The sequence below is a fragment of the Onychostruthus taczanowskii genome, unplaced genomic scaffold (genome assembly GCF_017590055.1).
Source record: "Onychostruthus taczanowskii isolate IOZ18803 unplaced genomic scaffold, ASM1759005v1 scaffold173, whole genome shotgun sequence".
Taxonomy (NCBI): domain Eukaryota; kingdom Metazoa; phylum Chordata; class Aves; order Passeriformes; family Passeridae; genus Onychostruthus; species Onychostruthus taczanowskii.
Genome location: NW_024498940.1, coordinates 438,601 through 455,781, shown reverse-complemented (window position 1 = coordinate 455,781; position 17,181 = coordinate 438,601). Strand labels below are relative to the sequence as shown.

Sequence of the window (17,181 nt, the reverse complement as noted above, 5' to 3'; positions counted from 1 at the left end):
AAAAAAACAGCAGCAGAAATCAGAACCTGTTGTACTACTTGGGCAATTAGTTCTCAATGAGCTGACTGGAGTATATGTAAAGGATAAACGAGTGAAGAAGCCAAAGGCACCGGCACAGATTCAGCCTGGGCTTCCACTCGTGCAGCAGCACTGAACTGTCTGCTGACCACAGAAGCTCCTTCCACACCCCAAGGGCTCCTTGCCCCAACGCTGCCCTGCGGCAGTGAACTGCACCCCATCCCTCAGCTGCCCTGTGCCAGCAGAGCCTGGAGCAGCCAAGAGGTACAGAGGGCCCACACCCTGCATGCAGCCAGCTCCTCCAGACACACATCTGCTCCAGCACACAGGGCAGCGTGGCCCCAGGCCAGTGGCTGTGCCCTGCGGCTACCAGCTGGTCACAGCTGAACACACGCTTCCCATTTTTTGATGGGAAAATTGGATTTTGCGCCTCACTCTCCTGGGATCCCAGTGCTTACCTCAAATTAAGAGAAAATTGACTCTGGAAAAATGTATTCATGCAAATTGCCACTTTCACAACTTTGCTGGGACAGACATAAATATTATTGTAATAATTCACACACTGTGCACAACAGCTTGTGACAAAGCTCCTTCAAAATGTTGGGAATGACTGAGTGCATGCTGTCTTTAAAACTGAAAGACTTTAATTAGGAATATCCTACTTGCAAATATGACACACTCAATGGATTGTTTCATTAAACTTAATATATCTGTTACTGTGGAACATTAGTTTGTCCCACTTGGGAGTCCAAACTCCTATGTACTATCCTGTTACACAGCTACTTGTGAGCTGCAATTTGGCAAAAGCATGAAATACGGAGAATACAGTTTTAGTATTACTTGTAGAGTGGTTAAAATTGGAATTTTCTTGAGGAATGACTATGAAATGTTTCTTACTCGGGCAAAACTCCCACTGTGGATTGAAGATTCCCAGAGGCTTGGCTGGCATGAGTGTTTTGGGGAACAGCAGGGCCACAGGGGCATATCAGTGCTGGGATGTGCGGGGAGCTGCAGTCAATCCCTGTGCCACCCCAACACAGAGCCAGGCATCTCCCAAGGTCACTGGGATTTCCAGACACCTAACACTGAGGTGCTGCTCTCCCAGCAGGGATCCAGACTCGTGCCCTCCTTGTGTGGGGCTGCTGGAGGCTGCTCTGGGAGCAGAGAGAAGGGCTGCAGCCCGCGCCTCTGTAACAGAATACACAGACAGCAGACCAGGGAGCAGAACCCCTCTCCCCATCCCTGCAGCTGGGCACCCCACGCTCATCTCTAGCTGTGCCTTTTGTATTAAGTGTCCTCAAGCATAACTTTTCAAGTTAAACTTAGTATTTGCTTTTCTCTGTGCAATCTTTTGTGCATGCAGACATTCATCTGGAGGTTATCAGGGGTACCTGGACAGCACAAGAGGATTGAGCTACTGCAGAGAGATGGTGAAAAAACAATTAAGCACCCTTCTATTCTTATTTGGCTTGCCACAGACTTTGGGCAAGATGTGGAAGCTTTGGTATGGTGCTTGTGTGCACAGATATTAACGGTAAGGGATGATGGTGAGATCCATAAACCTGGGGACTGGAGTGCAGGTGCAAACGTTGCCTCCTGGATACTCTTCCATGTCACACAGGTCAAAAAGGGCCAAAGCACACCAGCAGGTCATACTGGAGGCTGCATTACAGAGTGCAAATACAGATGCTGAACCTACTCTTAGGGCTAGACTTAAACAAGAGCCAATGCCTGAAAAAATAAATATATCACAGTACACTTGAATTATCCTTAGGCCATACAGCAGCTGTACAGAACAGGATGGGGGAAAAGGTCCCCCATATTATGAAATAATACGTGTAACTCTGTGCTATGGACAAATTTTACCAGAATAATTCATCTATTTGAAGCTTGCAATAAACAGCTAACCCAACACATCTGGATTGACCTGTTTGAGCAATCTGGATTTACATTTATGTTTTGCTACTGAGAACAATTTATTGGTAATATTTCCTGTCTCTGTCATTTCTCATTTTGCAGTTTATCCAGTGGCATATCAACTAATTGCTCATTTAAACAAATGCAATTCTAAACACAGGAATGCTCCTTCTGAATAAAGACACAGAACATGAAGCCGTTTTCCCATTAGTACTTCATGAAAATCAGGCATCTCAGAAATGTTAAATAAAAGGAGCAGTTTCAGGATAGGCAGGATCTCCTTATGACCAGTCTGAGGTAGCAATGGTCCTGAGCAATCAATTTCCTTTCTCTATCCTAATTTGCCCTTATACATCATATTCAGGATTTTATCTGGACAGGGGCTGGTTGGCTCAGTGGATAAACCTCTGCCTTTTCACCTCTGGGATCATGGTTCAAGTCATACCCTGATGAAATGCACTTGATCGTCCTAATCTAGTTCCTAGTGGACAGTATTCCCATTATCTTTAAAAGGGTCAGAGCCAAGGCCATTGGGAAGAGTGCATTGTGCTATATCTTGTCTGTTGATTAATACATTTTCAGTGACGCCAGATCCTTAATCTTCATAAGCATACATATTCTCACAAAAACCTTAATAGAGGTCCCTTGCAGACTATATATTTCTGCTCAATTTGTGTATCATTTCAGGATTTCCTGGGAATAAACACAACACCCCCCCAAATACATCGCTTAAAATTTAAAAGTATGTTTGCCTGTACTGTTTGCAATAACATCTCTAAGTTAACTAACATGATAACACATCACTTTAAATCACTACTTCAGAGGGAAAACAAGACCTTTAACTCAATCTGTAATTAGAGCACATTACAATTTTCTTCTCAGACCGTATCAGTTGAGGCTGAACACACACAGAATAAAGGGAATTTATTCTGTGAAGGGAAACTGAGTCAGAACATACTCTCCATAAGAGTTCACTGTTTGCCCTCTGCACCAAGAGAGCTGCTGCACAATTAAAGCAGGAAATGGAATCACTTCCATTCCATGAAAATCCAGGCTGGGAATCACTGGGCTTTTCAGCATGGCACTCTGGGCTCTGGTTTGGAATGAGCACTGGTACACCAGCAGGCACTCTGAACCCCTGGTGATGCTGGAGCTGTGAGCAGCAGCACCCTTGGGCCAGTCCTGCCCCGAGCAGCCCAGGCCACAGAGGGACACGGGCTCTGTGCCCCTGTGGGGCTGGGGCAGCAGCACCCAGGGCCACCAGAGCAAGCACAGCTTCACTACAGTCACCAGCTTCCACAAAGACCAACAGAAAAACAGATCGTGATTTTAGCAGGGATATCATCAGGTTCCACTCTTAAGATGATTAATTCACTGATCACTTTTACTACACAGCTGTGGTCCAAATCCTAAGGACAGTGCGTTAGCTTCTACCTGGATTGATTCTTTAATACAGGTCATAGGAAAGACAGGAATGTAGGTACCATTCCTCTCTTCTAATTGCAGTTAAAGATTATAAAATTATTCCTGATGATTAAATCGTTCCTCTGCAGTCATTACAGGTTTTTACATTCTTACTACATATTTATTTAATTGACTACTGAAGAAATACAATTTAGTTTGTGGTTCTTTGGTATAAGTCAATAACCTGATTATATTTTTTTCATTACATAATTACTCTTGGCTTGCTTTTCTTTTGGTTGTTTCAAAATTAACAGGGAACTCCTTTTGAAAAAAACCCTCACTTATAGCCTGATCTATCACAAACAATTAAAGCATCTGCAAGTATCTGGTAAAAGTGTAGGTTTATTGAAGAACTGCCTGCCCCTCTTCTGGAAGCACCGGCATGGCTGATTTTTATCACTTAAGGGCTGGAAATCCAAAGCTACAACTGTGTTTTGTGTGAGTGATGTGCTGGTGAGGCAGTGTGGTCTCAGCAGCGCAGACCCCACAGGAAACCCGGGCAGGGCTCCAGGGCACTCTGCACCTGCTGGCAGAAGAGGAGCAGGACCACAGAGGAGCGAGGGGGGCACGGTGTGTGAGAACCCTCCTTTGCCCACCACTCCAAAATGAGAAGCCTCATTTGTGCTTTTCCACCCCTCATGGACAAGAGCAGGATGACACCACGGAACCAACAAATGCTGTGTCCCACCATCCAGGTCAGAAACGCTGAGCTTCTGCTAACTGAAAAGCAACAACCTAACTGGGACCTGTCTGAGGCCAAAATGGAACTCTGCGTGCTGCACCTCCTCCTGCCCACGTCTCTCAGTGCTCCTCTGCAACCCCCTCCTCACACAGCCACAGGGGACAGCTCTGTGAGCCTATGGACTCACACCTGGTCTGCTGGACGGACCACAGCTCCAGCGTACAATTCAGAACACAGGAATTTAATCATAAACCAGCTTTGCATTACTGCAACAGCTGTTTTCATATAGGTTTTATCTTTTTTCCTATCGCCACAGAACTGGGTAAATCTGGGTGTTCCTTTCTGAAATACAATGATACAGAACAGCCATTGCACTCTGGGGTAATCAATACAGGTAATTGCTAAGCTAACTTTGGAATAAGCTACAGCTAAGTCTGAATAAGCTACAGATTAGTTTGGGAAAATTAGGCCCGACAGATAACAGTACGCATTTCAAACTGAATTTCTGTTAAATAGGTGATTTGTACCTATATCAGATTTTTCATTAAAAAAAAAATTTTTTTATAAATATATATTATGATTCTTTTTGTTGATTACAACGTAAAAAGGAAAGAATAACTGTGTAGGGACAATGAAAAAGTAGCCTGTTGATAATAAATATTTGTCAGGTCTTGTCACATCCGTATACATTCCAATGTTACTGAAGAGACACAGCACTGATAAAAAAATACCCTCTGAAAAATCAATGGATTTTGAGCTAAAGCAGTTGCTAAACACACAGAAAACATCTTTATCCAACAGCCCCAGTGCTGTGAAAATTCCCAAGCCTTGCATTGGTACAGCTAAGGAAAATTTAATCTTCCCAAATACTCATCAGGGCACTCCATCCTGCAGACCTGACAGCCCCACTTATAATTAATTATACAATTTCGATGGGAATATCGACTGCACAAAGCTATAAATCATAGAAAAAGTCAATAGGCATGGACACATTCAATCATGTCCCGACCAATGATTACTACTCTTAAAATACAATAATTATTTTCAGGAGCCAGCTTGAATTAAATTTCTGTCAGGCCGGTACAAGACCGGCGGTTGATGAAGGATGCGATGGATTTTTTGGGTTGAATTCGGCACAGAGACATTTATCGTTTTAGATAGGTAGTTTGTTTTTAGTGATCATGGTGCTGCGTGTTTAACTAGACCATGAAGATTAGATTATCTCCAATGGCTCATTATATCGTTTATCTCTTTCTTCCATGTTTGATCTGGAAGATTTCCCACTTCTTGATGCATGAAAGAAATGACTACTGATTTTGAAATGGAACGTGTTTAAGTGGGATTCTGCCTGTACCTTCACACCCCACAGCCCTGTATGCAAATCAAGCAGCAGCCATCCAAAATACCACTAGGACGAGGCAAACAAGCACCAAGAACAGCTTTACACAGCTTCAAGAATGCACTGGGGGAAAACACAAATGACAAATATTCGAGTTGTTTAAAAAAAACCCTGGAAAAGTAGTAATTATACACATAGAGGAAAATTTTGGGACAGGAATGTGATTAATATGGGAAAAGGAATTGGGAGGAGACATTGCTTTGAATTAAACTTCCCCAAAACTGCAAAACATCAGTGCAATAAACATTAGGCATTTCCCGAGGATGCATTCACCTTGTAAACTGAAACTAGAGAACCCCAAACTGATCTGACAGTAACTGCATTTGAAGGCACCTCTCGTAGTGAGCACACGGGCCACATGAGCCATGCTGTGGGACAGCAGCAAAGACTGGAAGGGGAATCACATCTTCACCCCTCACGGGTCCTACTGATCAAACTCTTCTGACCTCAACAAATGAGTGAAATCTCAGATTCTCACGTGGAATCAATCTCCCAGGTGACGCCAACTTAAAATCAGAGAGGGCAGCAGGGAGCTGCCCTCCACACCCCAGAGCCCTGCAGACAGCCCTCCAACAGCCTGGCTCTCTGTGAGCAGTGAGAGAATGAGCTGTAGGCAGGGCAGAGGAGGACAGAGGTGGAGAGCCGTGGATCCTGAGCACAGCCCATCCCCGGGCACCAAGCAGCAGTGTGCTCTGCGAGTGCAGCTGAACTGGGAGGTGGGGACGAGGGCCCCCTCTGTGTTCCCTTGGATACGTAACTCCTAGGAGCCCTGGAAGAAATGGAGAAAGCTGCAAGCAGTGATACACAGCTTTTCCAAAATGAAGTGGCTACCATTTGAAATAAAATCATATTAAAGAAAATACGATGCCCCTGTCCACAGAAAAATCAGAGTCCTTATTACAAATCAGAGTGCTAGTGTCCCTTGTCTGCTTAATCCTCTTGGGAAGCCCTGCATGCTTGTCCAAATAGTGACAGTCTGCTGCAGAGCTTGAGATTGCTATTCTACTTACTCTTGTGTTTCTAGTATATTTTTGTACACTTAGAAAACCTGGGTATTTTCAGAAGGGCTTTGAATTTAAGGGCTTTCCTAAGTTACTGTGTGATGCACAATGAGGAGCTAGGAAGAAAAACAGGATACAAGACTAGAGGACAGACAAGAAAAATGAATTGTTGTGTACATTTAATTTGCAATATATTTATATAAAAAAGAAGGTAAACATGCCCAAGTTAAGAATCTGTACACAAAATAACTGGCTAAGTGGTGAGGAAAGCTGGAGCAGTTATTGTGTTGGCTGAATTATCTCTTCTCATTCTGCAGACAGGAGGGGTGATAAGGATAAAGGGCTGGTTAGAGAAATGCAATTTGTATGTAAGTTCCCAACTTGCTCTTTTGAAAGGGTTTAGCAATGAACTTACCGCAGTGCCATTGTTGTCTCTAAATACATCTTGATTAAAATAGTCAAAGAGCTTCTTTTCTAATTGCAGCATAACCTAAATAAAAAAATAGGGAGAAAGGTCAGCAAAGCTCTTGGGCTCAGCAACTCAACACCCATCTGCTGGCAGTGACCCTTTCAGAGACAGCAGCCCTTTAAAACCACACATTTCCACATGTCCAAAGCCCCTTGTCTGCTTGCCCATTTGCTTGGCCGGCAATCACTTAAACAGATCCAATTAACTGAGCATTAGGTGTGACAATCTATATCCTCCCCTCCCTTTACATTATCAGTTTGGAACAACTATATTCATGCTTTGTAGAAAAGAAGTGAACATTCAACACTGTTTCTATTTACACAGGGGTGCCAAGGGCATTAAGTTGTTTACCTTTCGGTCATTATCAGATTCACGAAATATTAGCTTGACTACTTCATTTGTGTCAGCTGCCCGGATGGTCTGCATTGTGGCCTTTGCACACAGTGTCTAAGAAAAACATAAGGGGAGAAAGGGAAACAAGCTTATATGCAACAGAAGACCAGATTTAACTGAACGTTATCAATAGATGTATCTTCAATGCCCCCTATCAATTATAATTTGCTGTAGGTCAAAATACAAAGCATTACTAATTTAAGTAACTTCCACTTATGATGGACTTGAAACAATAAACTGAATTATCACTGGAAGAGAAACAGGTAATATTAAGAAAATATCAATCAGGAAAGGCAAATAGTAACTCAGCTTGTACCATGTAGACAGGTGGTCTTTCACAGGTAACACTATGCTGTATCACACATTGCTTGCAAACATCCTCCAAACCACTGCTTTCAGATAATGACCAAGTTTTGTGCTGATTCTTAACAGCTGATAACTACATCGACACTACTCACGTCTGTGAGTTAACCCTTGGTTGCAAAAACACCTGCCTGTAAATTCATGTTACAAGTACACTTTGCAAGTCCGAGAAATGCTTATACAATCTGACAGCAATTTTCACAGTTTACTTTGCATAGCAAATTCCCTCTTTTAAATAAGAGACACAACGTCCCTAGATATTCAGAGGAGTGGGTGCCTAAAACATATTATGAGTCAACGTTTTATCAGGCACAGATGAACACAGATGAACAACTTTTTATCAGGCACAGTATGAATTTCCATGAAAGTGTTGGGCCTTGACCCATTGGCCACAGGGGTCCAGTTCACAGGTAATGGGGAATGACATGAAACGGGCTGCTCAAAGGTTCCACCGCATGGCAACAGGTAAAAATCTAGAGCTTTTAGCAAAGCAGTTAGCGAAGCTTTAAGTATGTTAAGTGCTTTGAAAGGGAGGCATGTCCATCCTAACTGGGCACATTTCACTCCGTGCTCTGCAGCCTCCCTGCCTGGGCAAGGCTGCTGGGTGCTGTGCAGGGCTGCCCGTGCCCCTCTGCCTGGCTGCTGCGAACCACAAGGAAAAAGTCAGAAAGTGGAATCGAGGAGATTGTTCAAACTGGGCATTGTTCAAAGACACAGATGTGTCCCCACACTGGGAGGCAACTCGGAATCCATGGCTGCTGCTGAGGCACACGCTGCTGACAGGATCTGTGCACAGCCCTGGATATGGACACTGGCAAAGACCGACCTTCTGAATGAAACTTTATTTTGCTAGAGGCTCTTAAGAAAAGTGCTTTCTGTTCAAGAAAGTAACTGAGTCAAGGAGAGGTAGTGAGATGACTTCCCTGCTCTGCTCACCCCATTCCTTTTCATAATAACGAGACAAAAGGTTTTAATTTTGCATAATGTTGATTTGCAAAATAAATATGTTCTGTGGTATAGACTTTCATCCTACTATGTGCTTCTATCTCTCACAGACACAAATACTTGTATTTGGATTCATTATCAGAGATGCAGTGTCTACCAGACATAACATCATGAACTATAGCTCACTTCTCCTTTCCCCATAGTCACCTTCTCCTGAAGGCAGGAATTCATGCCAAACATGTATTTAAACAAAAATCCATCTGCTTCCAAATAATTAAGATCTCAGCTGATGATCTCAGCGCCAGAATGGGAACAATCTGCCAATGGACATTTTGCTCCCATTTGATAAAAATCTGATCCTTGATAAAGGCCCTTGCCTATTGGCACAGTACAAATAAAAAGCAGCGAGTTGAGCGCTTTCATTTTTAACAAGTAACTTGAATGGGATTTGGTAAAAACCCACAAATCTGTTATTTTTCTTACAAGTTTGTGAGTGAAACAGATGTTGGTTGCCCATCTCACTGAAAAAGTGACGTCCATTTCTGACACTTTTCCTGAGCGTTTCCCCCGTCCCCAAAAGCAGTGCCCGGTCCATCTGACTCTGGGTTTACGCTGGAACACCGCATCAGCTGCAGGCGGGTGCAGTCACAGGTTGCACTGGCAGAAGGAGCACTGGCCCCCAGGCACGGAATGCTCTGCGAGTGCTCCATCTGCTCTGCAGGACTTCAAGGTGGCTTTTCCAAGCCTTGGGAGAAGAGCGGTAACATGCTGGTTAAACGCCACCCTGCCTGGCAGGAGGAGTGGCATGCTGGACCCCTGTGGGAGCTGCACCGCCAGGACCTTTTACTTTTCATTTGTAGCACAGCCCTCCTACCTGTTCCCTCGCAGCCGAGGCAGCCGGAGGATCCCTTTGTCTGCCCAGACATGCCGTGGCCGTTTTGCCATCTGTGTCCATAGGAGCAGTGAGGTAATCCAGCAGCGAGCCATTCCCAACCTCGCTCCCTCCATGCGGGTGATTGAAATTCAGAGCACAGACCAGATAATCGGGTCAAGCCCAAAAAAAGAGGCTTTGGGCTCATGTGTCACAAATCAGTCTGGTCCCTTCAAACAGCACACCAGATTAGAACAAGCACCCGAACAAACCAGAGCGGAAAACCCGCAGCTCTCTAAAGCTGGTTTCAAAAGCTCTAACAAATCGCTCCATCTTTCACTCATTTAAACTTTCCAAATGAGGGTCAATACGGTCCCCGAGCATCCAAATGCTAATGCGCTTAAGTGCGCTTAAGCAGCTTTCCAGAGTGAATGGGCCAAAGAAGGGCTCGAAAAGACACGGCAGAGTTACTGTCACTGTCAAAAAGTCATTGTAGCCACCCCCAGAGTGGTTGCGATTCAACAAATTCATGATTTCTGTCTCTTAAAGGCATCTGCTTGAGAACATTTTTTTCCCTGAGCTGCTTTATCTCACAACGTCAGGCCGGCTCCAAAAGAAAAACCCTGCGATCGACTCTTGAGAACCAATACAGAGAAAGGACCCACATACCTTATTGCTTTCAAATTTCACACACACAAAAAGTTACCTTATTCACAGACAAAAGTGATTGGGCAAAGGTTCATTTCTTATACAAGCTGGAGGCACTCCTTTTTTCCTCCTCCTTTCAATTTCTGCACAGTCGTAGTCACCCAAGCAGAAAACTTTCAGGACCATGTGCCTTTTTAGGCAAGCCTGCTTATGAAGGGATTTTTTGTTGCTAGCAAAGAAAATCAAAATGCTATGAAAACTCACCGTTCCTTGCTGGGTATTCCCTCAAAGGTATATTTTTACAAGGGCAGAAGAGGTGAAATCAGATATCATAACTCTACATAACTTCTTTTTAAAAAAATATCTTTTTTTTTCTTTGGAAACAAGATTTGATTAAAAACCTTGAGGGAGGGCTGCATTCAGAGCTGAGAGAGAGCTCGGTAGCCAGCCTTTCCCTAGCAAACACAGCCATATCTCATTCTGTTTTCCCATACTATACACAGGTAGATGCTTTGTAGCACTTTTGAAATAGCCCTTTGTGATAACTTATGTATATTGAATTGCAAAACATAGTAACAACTTTCCTGACAACGGCCTTGGAATGTAATAACAAGATCCTGTTATATAAAGCTAGGAGGAAATGGTTTTTATATTTACAAGAGACAAATCTGGAACTCCTGAAGTCGGCAATTCTCAGAATTACACTGTAATAATTACAGCATAACACACCTTCTGCTCCCCCATACGCACCACAAATCAAAGTGCTTAAGACTGCATTTCTTCATACTTAGAGTAAGTAGGGATACAGACATTAACACAACTGTTATATACATAAAACACACAACAGTCTGTAACATACACTTTACATCATGTTTATAGGGGAACACTGAGCAGCCGTGGACTGCACTGCTGCCTCCTGCTCGGCTGGAAACTGCAGCTGATTTTTCATGGATTCCACACTTTAGACTCTGAGTCCACCTCCTGATGTGTGAGCTATGACATGCTTGTAAGTCCCTCAATGATTTTTGGGGGGTGGGAGGGAAACCCCCTGAAAGAGGGTATTTAAACACCTACAGACTCAGCCTGTCCTACTGCATCTGCCCACTGACACTAAAGATGTGCAGCATTGTTCTCTATTGTTTGAACACTCAGGACTTATTATTACTTTGAATTCTTCTTAAAAAACGGAAGAGAAAATAGAATATATACATTGTTCCTTTGCAATTAAAAAAGTTCAGCAATAGCTACATAAATTGACACGGATGGAATTTGCAGCAAGCTGCATAAATTGACACAGATGTGCTCATGGCCACGAGTGCTAGGAGAGAAGAGCAGAGTCTGAAGATTCCTGACAGGAGCTAAGTGACATAAGGTCTTGAGCACACGAGCAACCAAATCAACTAAATTTAAGATATTTAATTTTTTTCCAGTTAAATACACTGTGGATTCTGGAACAACAGAAAAGACAGACATATATGTATCATCTAATTATGAAAGTGAAATATTTCTGAAATGCTGCTCAAGACCTAAAATCAATCTGACACTTATTAAACTAGGGTAATGTTTTTAAAAAAATTATTATTATAATCTGGATGCAAATTGTACTTGAAATAATCAGTGAGGTAAAATATTTGCTACTTTGGGAATAACAGAAGCATCTGTCTTGTTTGGGCTCCTCCTTACCTTTGAGCAGATGACATGATTTCCTGGATATTGGGAATATAATAGCAGCAAACTCCCCAAGTCAAATGACATCAGAAAAAACCAAAGTTACACGTAACTTTCTGAGTCAATGAGAGTTGTGCATTTAGGTACAGGGCAGATAACAACATGCTTTTTAAACTGCACCTACCCATTGAAATGGAGGCTTATTATAGCAAATTTTTCACATCCACAGAGGTTTTTGGCTTCACAGCTGCTGGAAAAAACAAGGGCATCCCAGGGCTCAATCGCCAGGGTAAAGCAACCAAGCCCTGTCTGAGAGGACATACACTTCTATTGAAAAAAATATCCTTTAGACTATATATTACCTTGTGTTAACTTTAACTGTGTGCAAATAGCAATAATATCCCAGAACAGCTACTACACTTTCCAGCAGCAGGAACTGAACTCAGCAGTGACGTAAGTGTTAGCTGAATAAAGAACAAACACAAACAAGCATTAATGAGAATCCACGTAAAGTACCAATAAATTACTTTCTCTTTGGATGCTCCCAGAGGAGTCAGCTCCCGTCCAGGGCAGGCAGCGGTGGTGGAGCTGGGTGCAGCAGAGCGAGACCCTGCCCTGCCCCTGTCTGCTCATGTGCCCCGTGTACAGCCCCTCTTCTGAGGGCACATCAGGAGCACTGGCACGGCCCTGCTGCCTGTACCACGTCGGGACTGATTTAACCTCACGGGCAGGTCGAAGAAGCACCAATCCCACCCCTGTGAGCGCCTGGCCCACGACGTGCCCAGGGCCTAGGGAGCTCTGCTCCCCTCCAGGCAGCCCTCCTACTGAACTGTGGCACAGAGATATTCTGGGATATTTTAAAAGGCTTCTTTGGGAGGTATCTGTGACCAAAAAACCAGCACTATCCTCGAGCTCCCATTGTCCCAGGGATCTTCTGCCTCCCTAAAACAAATGATCCCTGCTGGAAACAACCTGCCTTCCTTTGGTCTCAATTTCACAGCAACACTAGGTTAATTATAAGATGCATCTTCTTGTGCTGAAACTGAGATAATTCATGACAAGGTTACCACAGCGTGTCACCAGGCAATGCCAAACCTTTCCTGTTTACTTTTCAGGCACTGTGCTGAGTGAGCTGAGAGCCCAGGTGCCAGCACAGCCGCTGTCGGCGGCACAGCGCGCCCGCCTTGGGCAGGGCGGCTCCCCTGCCCCGGCACTGCCCAAAGCACCACCCAGCTCCTGCAGTCATCCCTGGCAGCACTGCCTGTGGCTCCTGTGCCTGTTTGCTCGGCAGGCAGTAGGGCAGGCTTAGCACAGCACGCTGCTGCAGACCCCAGCCCGGGCAGGCGTGGGCACTGGAACGGCTGGCCCGGTGCCAGAGAGGCTGGCTCAGTGCCGTGTGTCGGTGGCACAGCCAGGTCTGGAGAGAGCCCTGAGGTCCCTGACTGCGGCCTCTGCCTCAGCAGTTTTGTTCTGTGCCAACAGCTGGTGGCAATTATGGCTCTCTTTTAAATTCTCTTCTTCAGAAAAGAATCTGAATTAATTGCAAAAGGCCTCTGCCTCTCAGATTCTCCAAGTTTACAAATCAGGCTAGAACTCCTTTTCCATATTCCCCTTCATGCTGATTACCTTCTTATTTTCTCTCTCTGTCTCTCCGGTCAGGTTGCACATCTTTTTGTACTCTCCTGTTTCATTTTCCTGACTATGATCTCAAGCCTGAGTTCAGCAAAGCATCTACACGGTGACTTACAAACAATTTACCTGGAGTTGTCTGGCACCTGTGTGAATCAGGACACAGAACTGTGTAGGGTCTCTGCAGAAAAAGGTAAAGGGCTCCCCTGCTCACTTTTTAAAGCCTCAGTTTAATTCACTTGCTGACATCAGACATCAATATGTATTCAGGACTTTGACCAGATCCAGAGAAGCCCACAGCACGACCAGATCAGAACTTGGAAACAATCTGCCAGAAAAATCCTGTCCCTCCTCCTGTCCGTCCTTCTAAATAATTTTGTATTACTACTTGAGCTCAAGTAGTCCTGAGGGAGTACTCTAAGAGAAATATTTGCTTTTTCTTTATTACAGAAACTGGGAGAGTCCAACTGTTCCTAACGAAATTCTCTGCATAAACACAATATGTATGTCTTGTTCCATAAGGTGTGATCCTCTTCAGATCTACTCAGATGTTCTGTTACTTATCTTCCATTATTTTTTCGGCTTTGGCTGTGCAGTAATGCCAGCTTGAGAAATTCTTTGCTGGAAACCTTCAGAGCACTTACAGTCTTGCACTCCAGCTGACCAGGCAGAGGACTGGCTGTATTGTTTCTGTTCAGCAAAGACTTTGATGAAGCACATAGAATCTGTGATGTAAATCTGTTTCTGCAGAGAAACATAAAATCTCCTGCTCTCCTGAATTCAGGAGAAATGGAATAAGAAGCAGTTCTCTCCTTATAGCTAAACTTGCTTTTATCTAACTTGCAGAATAGGAACCTCTGTTTCTTTTCATTCTAAAAGCTAAACAGCCTGTGAACCCCATCTGCTCCTTGCAATTGCCTTTGCTTTGAGTGGTAACATTTGCCTGTGTGCTCACTGATGGTGTTTGTGTTTCTGCTGCCTCCAAACCTCATAGTTTCTTACAGCCACAAGAAAGGAAACATGGGAGCAGTAACATCAAGCAGCAGAAATTTAAGCCAACACTTAAGAAAATTATTTGGTGCTTCTTGACTTCCAGCACTGGGCTCTGCAGTCCCTGGAGTCTGTCAGCTTCATTCTCCTCCAGCCTTGCAGGGAGCACATGTCCTGACACAGCACAGCACGGGCATGGCCAGCCCATGGGAGTGCTCCAGGCTCCCACCTGACCTCAGAACCGAACAACAAGCCCAGAAACACCCAACCAGCACTGAACAACAAGCCCAGAAACACCCAACCAGCACTGCCAAACCGAGTAAATTCCGGAGTTTGCCCTTTAAAATAATGGGGAGTTTTTAACAAGATCAATGGTGTGACACAGCTCAAGTTCAAGGCTCAACCTTTGGAGAGTGTGACCCTTTGGCTCCCACATAGTAGACTCTCAGCAGCAGGTATAATTAGGAGTTGACTTGCAAAATATGTAGTGTTGGGCAATTCTGAAATCAAATTATATATGTACCTAAAATCTAGATGTCCTGAGGCAGGCACTGAATACTTTTAATCACAAAATTATAAATAATAAAGAAATGAAAAACTTTTTTCTTCTTCTTCTTATGCACACCAGCAAAAAAATCCTTAGTACCTTAACAAAAATGGGATTTGAGATGTGGAACAGGTAAGTGACTTGCACGAGGCACAAGTGTGTTGTGGGCTGCCAGCAGCTCAGGCTTGGACTCTTGCTAAGCCTAAGCACAACAGTGGGATGGACGGGTGGACACATGCCCTCCAGGATGGACACATGCCCTTCAGGATGGACACGTGCCCTCCAGGATGGACACATGCCCTCCAGGATGGACACATGCCCTCCAGGATGGACATGTGCCCCCCAGAATGGATGAATGCCCTCCAGCTCATACAATGTATGTACAGCAAAGTGGAAGAGAAGTCCATGTTCTTCCACTGTTTTCCATCTAGGGGGAAAAAAATCCCCACTCCAAGTTAACTTTACTATTTAAGGAAACAAATATGTCAGGAAAGTAATCTTGAGATCACTGCATCTGGTTTCCAGTCCTGAACAAGTTGGGAATGCAACATTCACTGTGTTAACTGAAACATGCTGCATGGTGTTATGGTGAGACTAAAACTTTGCTGACCAGGTGATGTCTTTCTGATGCAGCATGTGAACCATTTATTTACTGTATTTTTCCCCTGTTGTTTTGTTTGTCCAGCCTCTTTGACTCAACTCCTTTTCATCCTGCCATATCTCATTCATTTCTCATTGTCATACTCCCTGTCTGGTTCACCGTCATTTGCTGCTTTACTCACTTTTAAATGGAATACGAGTCCAGCAGCTAAGTTCAAATAATCCTCTATAGCTGGTTATGTTCAGACAGCTCTGAGAGCCATGAGGTGGGATTGCTGAGCTGTCCCTCTCCCCAGGCACACTGCCCAGCAGCAGGCTGCTGCTTCTGCAACGAGACCCAGGACATCATGGAGTTCACCCACTTCCAGGAGCCCATATTCACACATTAAAGGAAATAATTTTGTATTAAATGAATGAAGGGATTTTTGTAAAATAATGTGCAAGGTGGGTACCCAACATCTGGTATATTCTCCTTGATGAAAGCTAAGATGAACTGACAGATCAGCATGTGTACACACCCAAAGAAGACTGGCATCACATAAAAACAGCTGTGGGGTAGAACAGTCAGTGTGGAGAGAGGAAACAGGGTGGCATGTTCTTTGTACTGCCTCTATTCCCCACCCTGGTAATGTAGCTCTGAGTTCCCTCTGGCTGGTTTGTGATGGTGTGAGAGCCAAGTGCTGTGCAGTACAGCAATGCTCAGGACCCCCAGGACATGGTTTCCACTGACAGTTCAAGGCTTGGCACCAAAGGCCCTTGGCCAGCTAGGGGCACAGCTGATCACAGAGAGAACAACTTGGAGGAACAGCAACTTCACAGCACTGGCTGGGGATCCAAAGGGATTTAACCCCGCAGTGAATGCTGATCCCTGGCTCGTTCGACCCATCACTGAGGGCACCGTTGAGTGAGGACAGAAAGCCCTGCAAGAAATGACACAACCAGGGTCCTCCTGCTTGTAGCAACCAGAGACCCACCAGAGGGGTGGGACCTGACTGGGCCAAAAAGCACAAATATATTCTACAGAGCTTCTGAAACAGAAATTAAATTCTTTTTGTTACGCAAACCAAGACTCAAATATGTGAGACACGTGAGCACAGAAGAGTAAATGCAGCATCATTTTAGAGCTCGCAGCTGGGGCTGCCTCGTGAAGTGCTATTCTTCCCGCTGTATCTTTAAGTGCTGTTAAATTCATTTGTCACTTGATCGAAAGCCAACAGGCTACAAATCTCCCAAGCCCCTCTCGCGCTGAATAGTGACAGGAGGATTCTGTTCTGCCATCAGAAAACATTTGTGCGCAGCTCTGTCCGCAGTCATACACGCTGCTTTAACTCATCTGCCTCCCCATTCTCCCCAGCCTGGCAGGACAAATTGCTCACTGTGGCTCCCTTTCAGAGGCAGCGCAGCGCGCAAAGAATCATGACTGAGCAGAAACACAAGGAACAGGCACATAAAAATTCATCACTTTGGCCTACTGACCCCTTGCCACTGGATTTGGCAAACCCCATCTCAAAAAGTAGCACCGAGGGAGAGCTAAGCAGAGCGGCTGAGTGAAATTACTGACAAAAAATATCCTGGAC

General features: G+C 44.4%; 1 protein-coding gene across 3 annotated transcripts in view; it reads right to left on the bottom strand.

Moving 5' to 3' along the window:
- INPP5A (inositol polyphosphate-5-phosphatase A) overlaps positions 1-17,181 on the bottom strand; it is a 193,211-nt gene that overhangs the window by 24,452 nt on the left and 151,578 nt on the right. For all 3 annotated transcript variants that reach the window (XM_041400150.1, XM_041400151.1, XM_041400152.1), the window contains exons 10-11: positions 7,302-7,397; positions 6,897-6,971 (exon numbers count right to left, since the gene is read on the bottom strand). In XM_041400150.1, coding sequence (XP_041256084.1) covers positions 6,897-6,971; positions 7,302-7,397 — 171 coding nt within the window. The remainder of the gene's footprint in view (positions 1-6,896; positions 6,972-7,301; positions 7,398-17,181) is intronic.